This window comes from Oncorhynchus clarkii, chromosome 10, assembly GCF_045791955.1.
Source record: "Oncorhynchus clarkii lewisi isolate Uvic-CL-2024 chromosome 10, UVic_Ocla_1.0, whole genome shotgun sequence".
Lineage (NCBI taxonomy): Eukaryota > Metazoa > Chordata > Actinopteri > Salmoniformes > Salmonidae > Oncorhynchus > Oncorhynchus clarkii.
The window spans coordinates 78333140-78353845 of record NC_092156.1 but is presented as its reverse complement, the minus strand read 5'-3'; the positions used below and the strand labels follow the sequence as shown (position 1 = coordinate 78353845).

Below are 20706 nucleotides of genomic sequence, written 5' to 3'. Positions count from 1 at the left end.
ACAAGAGTATACGTTGGAGGTGTGACAAGTTATATTCTATTAAGAATCGATGCCTATATCATAAATGTATAAGTCCCAAAAAAAGGATGTGGCAACTAAGGATTCTAGCCGATAAGGAAATAGACGCCCGTCTCAAATAGAATCCTGTCTCCGGTTGTGTTCAGTGATTGAAGGAAATAAACGCCCAGGCTATTGAAGTTTTATGGTAGTAGTAAACTATAACAGTTACTTACGATGATGATTCAGTTGGTTACAATGATGATTCAGTTAGTTACAATGATGATTCAGTTAGTTACAATGATGATTCAGTTAGTTACAATGATGATTCAGTTAGTTACAATGATGATTCAGTTAGTTACAATGATGATTCAGTTAGTTACAATGATGATTCAGTTAGTTACAATGATGATTCAGTTGGTTACAATGATGATTCAGTTAGTTACTATGATGATTCAGTTAGTTACAGTGATGATTCAGTTAGTTACAATGATGATTCAGTTACAATGATGATTTAGTTAGTTACAATGATGATTCAGTTAGTTACAATGATGATTCAGTTGGTAGACCTATGATGATTCAGTTAGTTACAATGATGACCGTACCATAGTTGATTCAACGGTATCATAGTTGATTCAGCCGTATCGTAGTTGATTCAACCGTATCGTAGTTGATTCAACCGTATCGTAGTTGATTCAACCGTACCATAGCTGATTCAACGGTATCATAGTTGATTCAACCGTATCGTAGTTGATTCAACCGTATCGTAGTTGATTCAACCGTATCGTAGTTGATTCAGCCGTATCGTAGTTGATTCAACCGTATCGTAGTTGATTCATTGGTATCTTCAGTGTCTAAGTGTAACTCTTGTTGTTGTCTTGTTTACACTCATCCACTCTGTCTGTCTGCGATGTTTGTGTGTCGTCTTCAGTGGAGTGGCGAAGGCCCGTGTGATGGCGTATTTTGGCGAGGGGGAGGGGCCTATCCATGTGGACAACGTGAAGTGTTCCGGCGAAGAGCGTTCATTGGTCGACTGCCTCAAACAGCCAACCGGGACGCATAACTGTCGCCATAGCGAAGACGCCGGGGTCATCTGTGACTACGGCCAATCACAGTTCAGCGACACAGAGGGCAAAGGTCAGTGGTGATGTCACAAACATATTTATCTGACGTCAACCTGTTCTAGGGGAATAGGGATTGAACGATTCACATCGCACTCCCGGTTCAAATGTTAAAGATACGACTGTATCGCTCCGTGGACACCCAACCTGTGTCCTGTCCACTAGACTGACCGTGTCCTGTCCTCTAGACTGACTGTGTCCTGTCCTCTAGACTGACTGTGTCCTGTCCTCTAGACTGACTGTGTCCTGTCCACTAGACTGACTGTGTCCTGTCCTCTAGACTGACTGTGTCCTGTCCTCTAGACTGACTGTGTCCTGTCCTCTAGACTGACTGTGTCCTGTCCTCTACACTGACTGTGTCCTGTCCACTAGACTGACTGTGTCCTGTCCTCTAGACTGACTGTGTCCTGTCCACTAGACTGACTGTGTCCTGTCCTCTAGACTGACTGTGTCCTGTCCACTAGACTGACTGTGTCCTGTCCACTAGACTGACTGTGTCCTGTCCACTAGACTGACTGTGTCCTGTCCTCTAGACTGACTGTGTCCTGTCCTCTAGACTAACTGTGTCCTGTCCACTAGACTGACTGTCCTCTAGACTGACTGTGTCCTGTCCACTAGACTGACTGTCCACTAGACTGACTGTGTCCTGTCCACTAGACTGACTGTCCTCTAGACTGACTGTGTCCTGTCCACTAGACTGACTACCATTGGGGTTAGGGTTACCATTGGGGTTACCATTGCGGTTAGGGTTACCATTGGGGTTAGGTTTACATTTGGGGTTGGGGTTAAGGTTAATGTTCCTGTCTGTCTGTGTTAGATACTAAACTAATTTTCCTGTCTGTCTATCTGTGTTAGATACTAAACTAACGTTCCTGTCTGTCTGTCTGTGTTAGATACTAAACTAATGTTCCTGTCTGTCTGTCTGTGTTAGATACTAAACTAACGTTCCTGTCTGTCTGTCTGTGTTAGATACTAAACTAACGTTCCTGTCTGTCTGTGTTAGATACTAAACTAATGTTCCTGTCTGTCTGTCTGTGTTAGATACTAAACTAACGTTCCTGTCTGTCTGTCTGTGTTAGATACTAAACTAATGTTCCTGTCTGTCTGTCTGTGTTAGATACTAAACTAACGTTCCTGTCTGTCTGTCTGTGTTAGATACTAAACTAATGTTCCTGCCTGTCTGTCTGTGTTAGATACTAAACTAATGTTCCTGTCTGTCTGTCTGTGTTAGATACTAACCTTCCTGTCTGTGTTAGATACTAAACTAACGATCCTGTCTGTCTGTGTTAGATACTAAACTAACTTTCCTGTCTGTCTGTGTTAGATACTAAACTAACGTTCCTGTCTGTCTCTCTGTGTTAGATACTAAACTAACGTTCCTGTCTCTACGGTGGAGTCTGTGTCAGATCCTGTCTGTGTTAGATACTAACTGTCTGTCTGTGTTAGGTACTAACTGTCTGTCTGTGTTAGATACTAACTGTCTGTCTGTGTTAGGTACTAACTGTCTGTCTGTGTTAGGTACTAACTGTCTGTCTGTGTTAGATACTAACCGTCTGTCTGTGTTAGGTACGATGGAGTCTGTGTCAGATCCTGTCTGTGTTAGATACTAACTGTCTGTCTGTGTTAGATACTAACTGTCTGTCTGTGTTAGATACGGTGGAGTCTGTGTCAGATCCTGTCTGTGTTAGATACTAACTGTCTGTCTGTGTTAGATACTAACTGTCTGTCTGTGTTAGATACGGTGGAGTCTGTGTTAGATACTAACTGTCTGTCTGTGTTAGATACTAACTGTCTGTCTGTGTTAGATACTAACTGTCTGTCTGTGTTAGATACTAACTGTCTGTCTGTGTTAGATACTAACTGTCTGTCTGTGTTAGATACTAACTGTCTGTCTGTGTTAGATACTAACTGTCTGTATGTGTTAGATACTAACTGTCTGTCTGTGTTAGATACTAACTGTCTGTCTGTGTTAGATACTAACTGTCTGTCTGTGTTAGATACGGTGGAGTCTGTGTCTGATCCTGTCTGTGTTAGGTACTAACTGTCTGTCTGTGTTAGATACTAACTGTCTGTCTGTGTTAGATACTAACTGTCTGTCTGTGTTAGATACTAACTGTCTGTCTGTGTTAGATACTAACTGTCTGTCTGTGTTAGATACTCACTGTCTGTCTGTGTTAGATACTCACTGTCTGTCTGTGTTAGATACTAACTGTCTGTCTGTGTTAGATACTAACTGTCTGTCTGTGTTAGATACTAACTGTCTGTCTGTGTTAGGTACTAACTGTCTGTCTGTGTTAGATACTAACTGTCTGTCTGTGTTAGATACTAACTGTCTGTCTGTGTTAGGTACGATGGAGTCTGTGTCAGATCCTGTCTGTGGGTTGAGGCTGATACATACACGCCAACGCAGAATCATAGGAGGAGAGAACTCACTGAGGTAAGGAGAGAACTACATATATATACTGGTGTGTTGATGGGTGTTGTAGTTTAATATAATCCAGATATATTATATTATAATACATGGTGTGTTGATGGATGTTGTAGTTCTAGTATGAGTGTATGTTGGGTGTTGTAGTTTAATATAATCTGGATATATTATATTATAATACATGGTGTGTTGATGGGTGTTGTAGTTCTAGTATGTGTGTATTTTGGGTGTTGTAGTTCTAGTATGAGTGTCTGATGGCTGTTGTAGTTTTAGTATCCGTGTATGTTGGGTGTTGTAGTTGGGTAGTTGGGTGTCCGTGTCTAACCCTCATCAGTTTTATTGTGTGTGTGTGTGTGTGTGTGTGTGTGTGTGTGTGTGTGTGTGTGTGTGTGTGTGTGTGTGTGTGTGTGTGTGTGTGTGTGTGTGTGTGTGTGTGTGTGTAGGGGAGGCTGGCCATGGCAGGCTGCGGTGCGCCTCAGAGGCTCTCGGGGGGACGGAAGGTTGGTGTGTGGAGCGACTCTCATCAGCTCCTGTTGGATACTCACCTCAGCTCACTGCTTTAAGAGGTAACTCACCTCACTGCTTTAAGAGGTAACTCACCTCACTGCTTTAAGAGGTAACTCACCTCACTGCTTTAAGAGGTAATCTAGTCACTTCATCAACACCTAGTTTAGATGAGACAGACACCACAACATTCATCTAGTCACTTCATCAACATCTAGTTTAGATGAGACAGACACCACAACATTCATCTAGTCACTTCATCAACATCTAGTTTAGATGAGACAGACACCACAACATTCATCTAGTCACTTCATCAACATCTAGTTTAGATGAGACAGACACCACAACATTCATCTAGTCACTTCATCAACATCTAGTTTAGATGAGACAGACACCACAACATTCATCTAGTCACTTCATCAACATCTAGTTTAGAGAGACAGATACCTCAACATTCATCTAGTCACTTCATCAACATCTAGTTTAGATGAGACAGACACCTCAACCACAACATTCATCTAGTCACTTCATCAACATCTAGTTTAGAGAGACAGATACCTCAACATTCATCTAGTCACTTCATCAACATCTAGTTTAGAGAGACAGATACCACAACATTCATCTAGTCACTTCATCAACATCTAGTTTAGAGAGACAGACACCACAACATTCATCTAGTCACTTCATCAACATCTAGTTTAGATGAGACAGACACCTCAACATTCATCTAGTCACTTCATCAACATCTAGTTTAGAGAGACAGACACCACAACATTCATCTAGTCACTTCATCAACATCTAGTTTAGATGAGACAGACACCACAACATTCATCTAGTCACTTCATCAACGTGTGTGTGTGTGTGTGTGTGTGCGCGTGCGTGTGTGTGTGTGTGTGTGTGTGTGTGTGTGTGTGTGTGTGTGTGTGTGTGTGTGTGTGTGTGTGTGTGTGTGTGTGTGTGTGTGAGGTTAAGGTGGGGGTAGCCAATTTTGAGTGTGATGCATATCTCCATGTTGCATATGATGATCTGAGTTCGATGTAAATACTGTGTCTCTCAGCCCCTCTACAGATTTTATCTGGGATATTTTCAAATGTTTGAGTTTGTTATGAAAAACCAGAGACAGATCAGGTCACACTCACACACACATTCGCACACTCACCCACACACACACTCACTCACACACACACATTCTTACACTCCACTCACACGCACACTCACACAGTGTGCCAGAGTGCATTTCTGTCTCAGTGTTTCTCGAAGCATTCAAAAGCAGAAGCATTCAAAACCAGTTCCTAAAACCAGTTCCTAAGACCAGTTCCTAAAACCAGTTTCCAAAACCATTTCCTAAAACCAGTTCCTAAAACCAGTTCCCACTCTGGAAAGCTACACATGCAACTGAACAAAGAATATACATTGTAACATTTGAGAGAGAGAAGCGTTTTGTGTGAATGGAAAAGATCTGTGATTATGAAACATGGATCCAACACTTTAAATGTTACGTTTTGTATGCTAGTTCAGTGTTAATATCTGATTCAGATAAAGATACATAAAGTAATTCAATATGATACATTAAATGTCTAGATTAGTGAATTGCTGTATGGGTGGGTTCAACAGGATTTGTTGTTAAGCCTTGTCCTGGATCTAATTAAACACATTTTCACAATCATCTATTGAAATTATGCTTTGGTCCAGAATTAGGGTTCATCTGTATGTATCCGGGAAACCAGCCCTTTGAAGTACTTTATCATTTAGACTAGAGATTATAGACGTGGTTCTACAGTTGACTGATCGGGTTCTGATATTCCCTGGTTCTACAGTTGACTGATCAGGTTCTGATATTCCCTGGTTCTACAGTTGACTGATCAGGTTCAAATATTCCCTGGTTCTACAGTTGACTGATCAGGTTCAGATATTCCCTGGTTCTACAGTTGACTGATAAGGTTCTGATATTCCCTGGTTCTACAGTTGACTGATCAGGTTCTGATATTCCCTGGTTCTACAGTTGACTGATCGGGTTCTGATATTCCCTGATTCTACAGTTGACTGATCAGGTTCTGATATCCCCTGGTTCTACAGTTGACTGATCAGGTTCTGATATTCCCTGGTTCTACAGTTGACTGATCGGGTTCTGATATTCCCTGATTCTACAGTTGACTGATCAGGTTCTGATATTCCCTGGTTCTACAGTTGACTGATCAGGTTCTGATATTCCCTGATTCTACAGTTGATTGATCAGGTTCTGATATTCCCTGATTCTACAGTTGACTGATCAGGTTCTGATATTCCCTGGTTCTACAGTTGACTGATCAGGTTCTGATATTCCCTGATTCTACAGTTGATTGATCAGGTTCTGATATTCCCTGGTTCTACAGTTGACTGATCGGGTTCTGATATTCCCTGGTTCTACAGTTGACTGATCAGGTTCTGATATTCCCTGGTTCTACAGTTGACTGATCAGGTTCTGATATTCCCTGGTTCTATAGTTGACTGATCGGGTTCTGATATTCCCTGATTCTACAGTTGACTGATCAGGTTCTGATATTCCCTGGTTCTACAGTTGACTGATCGGGTTCTGATATTCCCTGGTTCTACAGTTGACTGATCAGGTTCTGATGTTCCCTTGTTCTACAGTTGACTGATCAGGTTCTGATATTCCCTGGTTCTATAGTTGACTGATCGGGTTCTGATATTCCCTGATTCTACAGTTGACTGATCAGGTTCTGATATTCCCTGATTCTACAGTTGATTGATCAGGTTCTGATATTCCCTGGTTCTACAGTTGACTGATCGGGTTCTGATATTCCCTGGTACTACAGTTGACTGATCAGGTTCTGATATTCCCTGGTTCTACAGTTGACTGATCAGGTTCTGATATTCCCTGGTTCTATAGTTGACTGATCCGGTTCTGATATTCCCTGGTTCTACAGTTGACTGATCAGGTTCTGATATTCCCTGGTTCTACAGTTGATTGATCAGGTTCTGATATTCCCTGGTTCTACAGTTGACTGATCAGGTTCTGATATCCCCTGGTTCTACAGTTGACTGATCAGGTTCTGATATTCCCTGGTTCTACAGTTGACTGATCAGGTTCAGATATTCCCTAGTTCTACAGTTGACTGATCAGGTTCTGATATTCCCTGGTTCTACAGTTGACTGATCAGGTTCTGATATTCTCTGGTTCTACAGTTGACTGATCCGGTTCAGATATTCCCTGGTTCTACTGTTGACTTATCAGGTTCAGATATTCCCTGGTTCTACAGCTGATTGATCAGGTTTGTATATTCCCTGGTTCTACAGTTGACTGATCAGGTTCTGATATTCCCTGGTTCTATAGTTGACTGATCTGGTTCTGATATTCCCTGGTTCTACAGTTGACTCATCGGTTCTGTTATTCCCTGGTTCTACAGTTGACTGATCAGGTTCTGATATTCCCTGGTTCTACAGCTGATTGATCAGGTTCTGATATTCCCTGGTTCTACAGTTGACTGATCAGGTTCCGATATTCCCTGGTTCTACAGTTGACTGATCAGGTTCTGATATTCCCTGGTTCTATATTTGACTGATCAGGATCTGATATTCCCTGGTTCTACAGTTGACTGATCAGGTTCTGATATTCCCTGGTTCTACAGTTGATTGATCAGTTTCAGATATTCCCTGGTTCTACAGTTGACTGATCAGGTTCTGATATTCCCTGGTTCTATAGTTGACTGATCAGGATCTGATATTCCATGGTTCTACAGTTGACTGATCAGCTTCAGATATTCCCTGGTTCTACAGTTGACTGATCAGGTTCCGATATTCCCTGGTACTACAGTTAACTGATCAGGTTCAGATATTCCATGGTTCTACAGTTGACTGATCAGGTTCTGATATTCCCTGGTTTTTACAGTTGACTGATCAGGTTCTGATATTCCCTGGTTCTACTGTTGACTGATCGGTTCTGATATTCCCTGGTTCTACAGTTGACTGATCAGGTTCTGATATTCCCTGGTTCTATAGTTGACTGATCAGGATCTGATATTCCCTGATTCTACAGTTGACTGATCAGGTTCTGATATTCCCTGGTTCTATAGTTGACTGATCAGGTTCTGATATTCCCTGGTTCTACAGTTGACTGATCAGGTTCAGATATTCCATGGTTCTACAGTTGACTGATCAGGTTCTGATATTCCCTGGTTCTACAGTTGACTGATCAGGTTCAGATATTCCCTGGTTCTACAGTTGATTGATCAGGTTCCGATATTCCCTGGTTCTAAAGTTGACTGATCAGGTTCTGATATTCCCGGGTTCTACAGTTGATTGATCAGGTTCAGATATTCCCTGGTTCTACAGTTGACTGATCAGGTTCTGATATTCCCTGATTCTACAGTTGACTGATCAGGTTCTGATATTCCCTGGTTCTACAGTTGACTGATCAGGTTCAGATATTCCATGGTTCTACAGTTGACTGATCAGGTTCTGATATTCCCTGGTTCTACAGTTGACTGATCAGGTTCAGATATTCCCTGGTTCTACAGTTGATTGATCAGGTTCCGATATTCCCTGGTTCTAAAGTTGACTGATCAGGTTCTGATATTCCCGGGTTCTACAGTTGATTGATCAGGTTCAGATATTCCCTGGTTCTACAGTTGACTGATCAGGTTCTGATATTCCCTGATTCTACAGTTGACTGATCAGGTTCTGATATTCCCTGGTTCTACAGTTGACTGATCAGGTTCAGATAAATATTAAAGGAACAATCTGGGACTGGGACATCCATTTTTGGACATTTTAAAAGTGACAGGATTGTTTTTTGAATCCTAGATTGTCCGTTTAAACCCAGTGCAGTTTTAGCAGGCCGTTATATCTCTGCAGGTCGACACTCAGTCTAAATGGGGGACTTCCGGATTTGAAGTGTCACCTTTCAATACTGCTGTAATAGAGATGGCATACACACGTAGAAGCACACACACACATACACACACACACACACACACACACACACACACACACACACACACACACACACACACACACACACACACACACACACACACACACAGATGTAGACGCAGGAATATGGAGATGATATCGTCACTCCTAAAGATACAACAGGTCAACTAACCACCGATCTATTGGAGAACAACGAGATATTCAGATCAGATCGGAAAGCAAACGGTCTGTCACCCAGAGTAGGGGGACTATGTCCTGTTAAATTTGTTCTGCTGTGGATCTGACGGTCTGTCACCCAGAGTAGGAGGGACTGTGTCCTGCTGTGGATCTGACGGTCTGTCACCCAGAGTAGGGGGACTATGTCCTGTTAAATTTGTCCTGCTGTGGATCTGACGGTCTGTCACCCAGAGTAGGAGGGACTGTGTCCTGTTAAATGTGTTCTGCTGTGGAATGATCCCTGTGTCTGTGTGAGCTCTATCTGTGTGGTAGAAAGTTCTGCCAGGGAAGTGCGCCGGATTCCCGGGTCAAGATCTGTTTCCGGAACGATCTGTGTTTTTGTAACAGGAGACGGGGTTTGGCAGGAAGGCTCTTCCGCTCGTCTCTTCTCCTCCTCTCGTCTCTTCTACTCCTCTCGTCTCTTCTACTCCTCTCCTCCTCTCCTCTCTTCTCCTCCTCTCTTCTCTCTCCTCTGCCTTCTCTTCTCTCCCTTCTCTTCTCTCCCCTCTCTTCTCTCCCCTCTTCTCTCTCCTCCCCTCTCTTCTCTATCCTCCCTTCTCTCTCCTCCCTTCTCCCTTCTCTTCTCTCCCCTCTCTTCTCTCTCCTCCCCCCTCTTCTCTCTCCTCCCTTCTCTCTACTCCCTTCTCCCTTCTCTCCTCTCCCTTCTCTCTTCTCTCTCGTCCCTTCTCTCTCCTCCCTTCTCCCTTCTCTCCTCTCCCTTCTCTCTTCTCTCCTCTCCCCTTCACTCTACTGCACCTCTCCATATTCTCAATCTTTATCATTAACACACTCACCAGATTTCAAGTGTTATTCATCATTCAATGAGGAAGTGTCTGAGGTCAATACAGAACACACAGAGGACAGGAGGAGAGAAGAGGAGGAGAGGAGATGGGAGGAGGAGAGAAGAGGAGAGGACAGGAGGAGAGGAGAGGAGAGGAGAGGAGAGGAGAGGACAGGACAGGACAGGACAGGAGGAGAGGACAGGAGGAGAGGAGATGAGAGGAGGACAGGAGGAGAGGACAGGAGGAGAGGAGATGAGAGGAGGAGAGAAGAGGACAGGAGGAGAGGAGATGAGAGGAGAGAAGAGGACAGGAGGAGAGGAGATGAGAAGAGGACAGGAGGAGAGGAGAGGAGGAGGAGAAGAGGACAGGAGGAGAGGAGATGAGAGGAGAGAAGAGGACAGGAGGAGAGGAGATGAGAGGAGGAGAGAAGAGGACAGGAGGAGAGGAGATGAGAGGAGGAGAGAAGAGGACAGGAGTAGAGGAGATGAGAGGAGAGAAGAGGACAGGAGGAGATGAGAAGAGAGAAGAGGGCAGGAGGAGAGGAGATGAGAGGAGGAGAGAAGAGGACAGGAGGAGAGGAGATGAGAGGAGGAGAGAAGAGGACAGGAAGAGAGGAGATGAGAGGAGGAGAGAAGAGGACAGGAGGAGAGGAGATGAGAGGAGGAGAGAAGAGGACAGGAGGAGAGGAGATGAGAGGAGGAGGAGAAGAGGACAGGAGGAGAGGAGATGAAAGGAGAGAAGAGGACAGGAGGAGAGGAGATAAGAGGAGGAGAGAAGAAGACAGGAGGAGAGGAGATGAGAGTAGGAGAGGAGAGGACAGGAGGAGAGGAGATGAGAGGAGGAGAGAAGAGGACAGGAGGAGAGGAGATGAGAGGAGGAGGAGAAGAGGACAGGAGGAGAGGAGATGAGAGGAGGACAGGAGGAGAGGAGATGAGAGGAGGAGAGGAGAGGACAGGAGGAGAGGAGATGAGAGGAGGAGGAGAAGAGGACAGGAGGAGAGGAGATGAGAGGAGAGAAGAGGACAGGAGGAGAGGAGATGAGAGGAGAGAAGAGGACAGGAGGAGAGGAGATGAGAAGAGGACAGGAAGAGAGGAGATGAGAGGAGGAGAGAAGAGGACAGGAGGAGAGGAGATGAGAGGAGGACAGGAGGAGAGGAGATGAGAGGAGGAGAGGAGATGAGAGGAGGACAGGAGGAGAGGAGATGAGAGGAGGAGAGAGGAGGACAGGAGATGAGAGGAGGAGAGAAGAGGACAGGAGGAAAGGAGATGAGAGGAGGAGAGGAGATGAGAGGAGGACAGGTACATCCAGGTACATCTAGACAGATAGAGAGACAGGAAACAGAGAATAGTGGTAGTTACTGTCTCCAGGTACATCTAGACAGATAGAGAGACAGGAAACAGAGAATAGTGGTAGTTACTGTCTCCAGGTACATCTAGACAGATAGAGAGACAGGAAACAGAGAATAGTGGTAGTTACTGTCTCCAGGTACATCTAGACAGATAGAGAGACAGGAAACAGAGAATAGTGGGAGTTACTGTCTCCAGGTACATTCAGACACTCTGATAGAGAGACAGGAAACAGGAAACAGAGAATAGTGGTAGTTACTGTCTCCAGGTACATTCAGACACTCTGATAGAGAGACAGGAAACAGGAAACAGAGAATAGTGGGAGTTACTGTCTCCAGGTACATCTAGACAGATAGAGAGACAGGAAACAGAGAATAGTGGTAGTTACTGTCTCCAGGTACATCTAGACAGATAGAGAGACAGGAAACAGAGAATAGTGGTAGTTACTGTCTCCAGGTACATCTAGACAGATAGAGAGACAGGAAACAGAGAATAGTGGTAGTTACTGTCTCCAGGTACATCTAGACAGATAGAGAGACAGGAAACAGAGAATAGTGGGAGTTACTGTCTCCAGGTACATCTAGACAGATAGTGCATTGCTCAAGAGCACGTCGACAGATGTTTCACCTAGTCGTCTCGGGGATTCAAACTTGCCCAAAGCTCTTAATTAACCCCTTAACCTGCCACCCCAAACTAAAACTCTATACTTTACAGATCTATCAAACTCTAAAACTCTGTACTTTACAGATCTATCAAACTCTAAAACTCTATACTTTACAGATCTATCAAACTCTAAAACTCTGTACTTTACAGATCTATCAAACTCTAAAACTCTGTACTTTACAGATCTATCAAACTCTAAAACTCTGTACTTTACAGATCTATCAAACTCTAAAACTCTGTACTTTACAGATCTATCAAACTCTAAAACTTTGTACTTTACAGATCTATCAAACTCTAAAACTCTGTACTTTACAGATCTATCAAACTCTAAAACTCTGTACTTTACAGATCTATCAAACTCTAAAACTCTGTACTTTACAGATCTATCAAACTCTAAAACTCTGTACTTTACAGATCTATCAAACTCTAAAACTCTGTACTTTACAGATCTATCAAACTCTAAAACTCTATACTTTACAGATCTATCAAACTCTAAAACTCTGTACTTTACAGATCTATCAAACTCTAAAACTCTGTACTTTACAGATCTATCAAACTCTAAAACTCTGTACTTTACAGATCTATCAAACTCTAAAACTCTATACTTTACAGATCTATCAAACTCTAAAACTCTATACTTTACAGATCTATCAAACTCTAAAACTCTGTACTTTACAGATCTATCAAACTCTAAAACTCTGTACTTTACAGATCTATCAAACTCTAAAACTCTGTACTTTACAGATCTATCAAACTCTAAAACTCTATACTTTACAGATCTATCAAACTCTAAAACTCTGTACTTTACAGATCTATCAAACTCTAAAACTCTGTACCTTACAGATCTATCAAACTCTAAAACTCTGTACTTTACAGATCTATCAAACTCTAAAACTCTCCTCTCTCTCCTCCAGGGATGGTAACAGTACTAAACAGTACAAGGTGAGGGTTGGGGATTACCATTCTCTGGTTAACTCTCCTCTCTCTCCCCCAGGGATGGTAACAGTACTAAACAGTACAAGGTGAGGGTTGGGGATTACCATTCTCTGGTTAACTCTCCTCTCTCTCCTCCAGGGATGGTAACAGTACAAGGTGAGGGTAGGGGATTACCATTCTCTGGTTAACTCTCCTCTCTCTCCTCCAGGGATGGTAACAGTACTAAACAGTACAAGGTGAGGGTTGGGGATTACCATTCTCTGGTTAACTCTCCTCTCTCTCCCCCAGGGATGGTAACAGTACAAGGTGAGGGTTGGGGATTACCATTCTCTGGTTAACTCTCCTCTCTCTCCTCCAGGGATGGTAACAGTACTAGGTGAGGGTAGGGGATTACCATTCTCTGGTTAACTCTCCTCTCTCTCCCCCAGGGATGGTAACAGTACAAGGTGAGGGTTGGGGATTACCATTCTCTGGTTAACTCTCCTCTCTCTCCTCCAGGGATGGTAACAGTACTAGGTGAGGGTAGGGGATTACCATTCTCTGGTTAACTCTCCTCTCTCTCCTCCAGGGATGGTAACAGTACTAGGTGAGGGTTGGGGATTACCATTCTCTGGTTAACTCTCCTCTCTCTCCTCCAGGGATGGTAACAGTACAAGGTGAGGGTAGGGGATTACCATTCTCTGGTTAACTCTCCTCTCTCTCCTCCAGGGATGGTAACAGTACAAGGTGAGGGTTGGGGATTACCATTCTCTGGTTAACTCTCCTCTCTCTCCCCCAGGGATGGTAACAGTACAAGGTGAGGGTTGGGGATTACCATTCTCTGGTTAACTCTCCTCTCTCTCCCCCAGGGATGGTAACAGTACTAAACAGTACAAGGTGAGGGTTGGGGATTACCATTCTCTGGTTAACTCTCCTTTCTCTCCTCCAGGGATGGTAACAGTACTAGGTGAGGGTTGGGGATTACCATTCTCTGGTTAACTCTCCTCTCTCTCCTCCTGGGATGGTAACAGTACAAGGTGAGGGTTGGGGATTACCATTCTCTGGTTAACTCTCCTCTCTCTCCTCCAGGGATGGTAACAGTACTAGGTGAGGGTTGGGGATTACCATTCTCTGGTTAACTCTCCTCTCTCTCCTCCTGGGATGGTAACAGTACAAGGTGAGGGTTGGGGATTACCATTCTCTGGTTAACTCTCCTCTCTCTCCTCCAGGGATGGTAACAGTACTAGGTTAGGGTTGGGGATTACCATTCTCTGGTTAACTCTCCTCTCTCTCCCCCAGGGATGGTAACAGTACTAGGTGAGGGTAGGGGATTACCATTCTCTGGTTAACTCTCCTCTCTCTCCTCCAGGGATGGTAACAGTACTAGGTGGGGGTTGGGGATTACCATTCTCTGGTTAACTCTCCTCTCTCTCCTCCAGGGATGGTAACAGTACAAGGTGAGGGTTGGGGATTACCATTCTCTGGTTAACTCTCCTCTCTCTCCCCCAGGGATGGTAACAGTACTAAACAGTACAAGGTGAGGGTTGGGGATTACCATTCTCTGGTTCCCGAGGAGTTTGAGGAGGAGTACGCCGTCGATCAGATCGTCCTGCACCCTAGCTACCGTTTCCACAGCAACGACTACGACCTGGCCTTGGTGCGTCTGTCGCCGGGAGTGGCGGGGAAGGGCCGCGGTCAATGTGTGGCGTTCAGTCGGCACGTCCTGCCCGCCTGTCTGCCGCTACGCAAGGAGAGAGTCCTGAAACAGGCTTCCAACTGTCACATCACAGGCTGGGGGGACACAGGTGAGATGGGAGGGAGGCACAGGTGAGATGGGGGGGGGACACAGGTGAGATGGGAGGGAGGCACAGGTGAGATTGGGGGAGGGGTGGCACAGGTGAGATGGGGGTGGAAGAACAGGGGGATGTTAGTGGGTGATTTAGTGTGGAAGATGAGGGGGGTGTTAATGGGTGATTTAGTGGGGAAGATGAGGGGGGGGTTAGTGGGTGATATAGTGTGGAAGACCAGGGGGGTGATTTAGTGTGGAAGACGAGGGGGGTGATTTAGTGTGGAAGATGAGGGGGGTGTTAATGGGTGATTTAGTGGGGAAGATGAGGGGGGTGTTAGTGGGTGATTTAGTGTGGAAGATGAGGGGGGTGTTAGTGGGTGATTTAGTGTGGAAGACGAGGGGGGTGTTAGTGGGTGATTTAGTGGGGAAGACCAGGGGGTGTTAATGGGTGATTTAGTGTGGAAAATGAGGGGGTTGTTAGTGGGTGATTTAGTGTGGAAGATGAGGGTGGTGTTAGTGGGTTATTTAGTGTGGAAGACGAGGGGGGTGTTAGTGGGTGATTTAGTGGGGAAGACCAGGGGGGTGTTAGTGGGTGATTTAGTGTGGAAGAACAGGGGGGTGTTAGTGGGTGATTTAGTGGGGAAGACCAGGGGGGTGTTAGTGGGTGATTTAGTGGGGAAGATAAGGGGGGTGTTAGTGGGTGATTTAGTGTGGAAGACCAAGGGGGTGTTAGTGGGTGATTTAGTGTGGAAGACCAGGGGGGTGTTAGTGGGTGATTTAGTGTGGAAGACCAGGGGGGTGTTAGTGGGTGATTTAGTGGGGAAGACGAGGGGGGTGTTAGTGGGTGATTTAGTGGGGAAGATGAGGGGGTTGTTAGTGGGTGATTTAGTGTGGAAGACCAGGGGGGTGTTAGTGGGTGATTTAGTGTGGAAGACCTGGGGGTGTTAATGGGTGATTTAGTGTGGAAAATGAGGGGGTTGTTAGTGGGTGATTTAGTGTGGAAGATGAGGGTGGTGTTAGTGGGTTATTTAGTGTGGAAGACGAGGGGGGTGTTAGTGGGTGATTTAGTGGGGAAGACCAGGGGGTTTCAGTGGGTGATTTAGTGTGGAAGACCAGGGGGGTGTTAGTGGGTGATTTAGTGGGGAAGACCAGGGGGGTGTTAGTGGGTGATTTAGTGGGGAAGATGAGGGGGGTGTTAGTGGGTGATTTAGTGTGGAAGACCAGGGGGGTGTTAGTGGGTGATTTAGTGTGGAAGACCAGGGGTGTGTTAGTGGGTGATTTAGTGGGGAAGACCAGGGGGGTGTTAGTGGGTGATTTAGTGTGGAAGACGAGGGGGGTGTTAGTGGGTGATTTAGTGGGGAAGACCAGGGGAGTGTCAGTGGGTGATTTAGTGTGGAAGACCTGGGGGTGTTAATGGGTGATTTAGTGTGGAAAATGAGGGGGTTGTTAGTGGGTGATTTAGTGTGGAAGATGAGGGTGGTGTTAGTGGGTTATTTAGTGTGGAAGACGAGGGGGGTGTTAGTGGGTGATTTAGTGGGGAAGACCAGGGGGGTGTCAGTGGGTGATTTAGTGTGGAAGACCAGGGGGGTGTTAGTGGGTGATTTAGTGTGGAAGATGAGGGGGGTGTTAGTGGGTGATTTAGTGTGGAAGACCAGGGGGGTGTTAGTGGGTGATTTAGTGTGGAAGACCAGGGGGGTGTTAGTGGGTGATTTAGTGGGGAAGACCAGGGGGGTGTTAGTGGGTGATTTAGTGGGGAAGATGAGGGGGGTGTTAGTGGGTGATTTAGTGTGGAAGACCAAGGGGGTGTTAGTGGGTGATTTAGTGTGGAAGACCAGGGGGGTGTTAGTGGGTGATTTAGTGTGGAAGACCAGGGGGGTGTTAGTGGGTGATTTAGTGGGGAAGACCAGGGGGGTGTTAGTGGGTGATTTAGTGGGGAAGGTGAGGGGGGTGTTAGTGGGTGATTTAGTGTGGAAGACCAGGGGGGTGTTAGTGGGTGATTTAGTGTGGAAGACCAGGGGGGTGTTAGTGGGTGATTTAGTGTGGAAGACCTGGGGGTGTTAATGGGTGATTTAGTGTGGAAAATGAGGGGGTTGTTAGTGGGTGATTTAGTGTGGAAGATGAGGGTGGTGTTAGTGGGTTATTTAGTGTGGAAGACGAGGGGGGTGTTAGTGGGTGATTTAGTGGGGAAGACCAGGGGGTGTCAGTGGGTGATTTAGTGTGGAAGACCAGGGGGGTGTTAGTGGGTGATTTAGTGGGGAAGACCAGGGGGGTGTTAGTGGGTGATTTAGTGGGGAAGATGAGGGGGGTGTTAGTGGGTGATTTAGTGTGGAAGACCAGGGGGGTGTTAGTGGGTGATTTAGTGTGGAAGACCAGGGGGGTGTTAGTGGGTGATTTAGTGGGGAAGATGAGGGGGGTGTTAGTGGGTGATTTAGTGTGGAAGACCAGGGGGGTGTTAGTGGGTGATTTAGTGTGGAAGACCAGGGGGGTGTTAGTGGGTGATTTAGTGGGGAAGACCAGGGGGGTGTTAGTGGGTGATTTAGTGGGGAAGATGAGGGTGGTGTTAGTGGGTGATTTAGTGGGGAAGATGAGGGGGGTGTTAGTGATTAAAGGACCAGTTGAATGTGAATCGTCTGATTAAACAGACTAAAGGCCCAGTGTAATGGTAATTGTCTCTCTGATTAAACAAACTAAAGGCCCAGTGTAATGGTAATCGTCTCTCTGATTAAACAGACTAAAGGCCCAGTGTAATGGTAATTGTCTCTCTAATTAAACAGACTAAAGGCCCAGTGTAATGGTAATCGTCTCTCTGATTAAACAGACTAAAGGCCCAGTGTAATGGTAATCGTCTCTCTGATTAAACAGACTAAAGGCCCAGTGTAATGGTAATCGTCTCTCTGATTAAACAGACTAAAGGCCCAGTGTAATGGTAATCGTCTCTCTGATTAAACAGACTAAAGGCCCAGTGTAATGGTAATCGTCTCTGTGATTAAACAGACTAAAGGCCCAGTGTAATGGTAATCGTCTCTCTGATTAAACAGACTAAAGGCCCAGTGTAATGGTAATCGTCTCTCTGATTAAACAGACTAAAGGCCCAGTGTAATGGTAATCGTCTCTCTGATTAAACAGACTAAAGGCCCAGTGTAATGGTAATCGTCTGATTAAACAGACTAAAGGCCCAGTGTAATGGTAATCGTCTCTCTGATTAAACAGACTAAAGGCCCAGTGTAATGGTAATCGTCTGATTAAACAGACTAAAGGCCCAGTGTAATGGTAATCGTCTCTCTGATTAAACAGACTAAAGGCCCAGTGTAATGGTAATCGTCTCTCTGATTAAACAGACTAAAGGCCCAGTGTAATGGTAATCGTCTCTCTGATTAAACAGACTAAAGGCCCAGTGTAATGGTAATCGTCTGATTAAACAGACTAAAGGCCCAGTGTAATGGTAATCGTCTCTCTGATTAAACAGACTAAAGGCCCAGTGTAATGGTAATCGTCTCTCTGATTAAACAGACTAAAGGTCCAGTGTAATGGTAATCGTCTCTCTGATTAAACAGACTAAAGGCCCAGTGTAATGGTAATCGTCTGATTAAACAGACTAAAGGCCCAGTGTAATGGTAATCGTCTCTCTGATTAAACAGACTAAAGGCCCAGTGTAATGGTAATCGTCTCTCTGATTAAACAGACTAAAGGCCCAGTGTAATGGTAATCGTCTCTCTGATTAAACAGACTAAAGGCCCAGTGTAATGGTAATCGTCTCTCTGATTAAACAGACTAAAGGCCCAGTGTAATGGTAATCGTCTCTCTGATTAAACAGACTAAAGGCCCAGTGTAATGGTAATCGTCTGATTAAACAGACTAAAGGCCCAGTGTAATGGTAATCGTCTCTCTGATTAAACAGACTAAAGGCCCAGTGTAATGGTAATCGTCTCTCTGATTAAACAGACTAAAGGCCCAGTGTAATGGTAATCGTCTCTCTGATTAAACAGACTAAAGGCCCAGTGTAATGGTAATCGTCTGATTAAACAGACTAAAGGCCCAGTGTAATGGTAATCGTCTCTCTGATTAAACAGACTAAAGGCCCAGTGTAATGGTAATCGTCTCTCTGATTAAACAGACTAAAGGCCCAGTGTAATGGTAATCGTCTCTCTGATTAAACAGACTAAAGGCCCAGTGTAATGGTAATCGTCTCTCTGATTAAACAGACTAAAGGCCCAGTGTAATGGTAATCGTCTCTCTGATTAAACAGACTAAAGGCCCAGTGTAATGGTAATCGTCTCTCTGATTAAACAGACTAAAGGCCCAGTGTAATGGTAATCGTCTCTCTGATTAAACAGACTAAAGGCCCAGTGTAATGGTAATCGTCTCTCTGATTAAACAGACTAAAGGCCCAGTGTAATGGTAATCGTCTCTCTGATTAAACAGACTAAAGGCCCAGTGTAATGGTAATCGTCTGATTAAACAGACTAAAAGCCCAGTGTAATGGTAATCGTCTCTCTGATTAAACAGACTAAAGGCCCAGTGTAATGGTAATCGTCTCTCTCTGTCCTCCAGGTCGGTCCTACTCTAAGACCCTCCAACAGGCTCCTCTCTCCCTCCTCCCCCGTCGTCACTGCCAACAGCGTTACCACGGAGCCTTCACTAGCCGCATGCTCTGCGCCGGGACAGACGGCCAATCGGAGCGCCGCGTGGACAGTTGCCGTGGAGACAGCGGCGGCCCGTTGGTGTGTGAGCGTCCGGGAGGAGGGTGGGTAGTGTACGGTGTGACGTCGTGGGGTCACTCCTGTCGCAAGCAACACTCACCTGGCGTCTACACTAAAGTCTCCGCCTTCACACCCTGGATACACAAGGTGATTGGACAATGAGAGGGATACAGGAACTGGATCGTCAAGGTGATTGGACACTGGGAAGAATATAGGAAGTGGATCTGCAAGGTGATTGGACATTGGGATAAGGGCATGAAGAGATGACAGCCAATGTGAGACAGTGGTAGATAACGGACTGGCCAATTGAGAAGGACTATATTTGGAGCTTGTGATTTGATTGGTCAGTAAAATAAGCGGTTTAAACCAGTTGCATATCCACCCTTCCCCCTTTACCCCCTCTCTCTCTCTCTCCTTTCCCCTCTCTCTCGTCCTCCTTCCCTCTCTCTCTCTCTACCTCCTCGTTCCCTCTCTCTCCTCCTCCTCCTCCTCCTCGTTCCCTCTCTCTCTTCCTCCTCGTTCCCTCTCTCTCTTCTCCTCCTCGTTCCCTCTCTCTCTCTTCTCCTCCTCCTCGTTCCCTCTCTCTCTCTTCCTCCCCGTTCCCTCTCTCTCTTCCTCCTCATTCCCTCTCTCTCTTCCTCCTCGTTCCCTCTCTCTCCTCCTCCTCCTCCTCGTTCCCTCTCTCTCCTCCTCCTCGTTCCCTCTCTCTCTTCCTCCTTCGTTCCCTCTCTCTCTTCCTCCTCGTTCCCTCTCTCTCCTCCTCCTCCTCGTTCCCTCTCTCTCTTCCTCCTTGTTCCCTCTCTCTCTCTTCCTCCTCGTTCCCTCTCTCCTCTACTGAACACAATCTCAACTCATCTTTATCAGCACTTATTTAATTTAACCCTTTTGAGGTAACACTATTTAAGGTTAAATCAACTCCTGGTTTGATGAACAGTGGAGATTCTGAACTAGACTTAATCTGAGAATGTTTTGTTGCTTTGCTACGGTGTGGACTAACGAACACATCCCAGACAACCGGTCTAAAATGTTTTATATTGTTCTATGAATGACCTGATGAAAGCAGCTACAGGTACAGCACATTGTTGTTGACATCCGACTCCTAGGGAACGACGGGGACCACAGGCAGGGAAAGGACTATGTCCTGAACACACACACACACACACACGACAACATTACTGAGTCTCCTTCGTACTGTAAAGGAGAAGGTGGAGATTTACACTGAAAACATAGAGGTACTGCTGTCAGTCAGTATTTCACTGTTAGTCTACACCTGTTGTTTACAAAGCATGTGACTAATACAATCTGATTGGATC

The 20706-nt window shown here is 45.3% G+C and overlaps 1 protein-coding gene across 1 annotated transcript; it reads left to right on the top strand.

Annotated features, from left to right (window-relative positions):
• The first annotated feature begins 950 nt into the window (after window positions 1-950).
• On the top strand, window positions 951-19712 carry LOC139419760 (neurotrypsin-like). The gene is made up of 5 exons (XM_071169758.1): window positions 951-1134; window positions 3465-3555; window positions 3990-4112; window positions 14414-14709; window positions 19245-19712. The coding sequence occupies exons 1-5, from the start codon at window positions 951-953 to the stop codon at window positions 19553-19555; spliced, it is 1005 nt and encodes a 334-aa protein (XP_071025859.1). The 3' UTR covers window positions 19556-19712.
• Window positions 19713-20706: the final 994 nt, after the last annotated feature.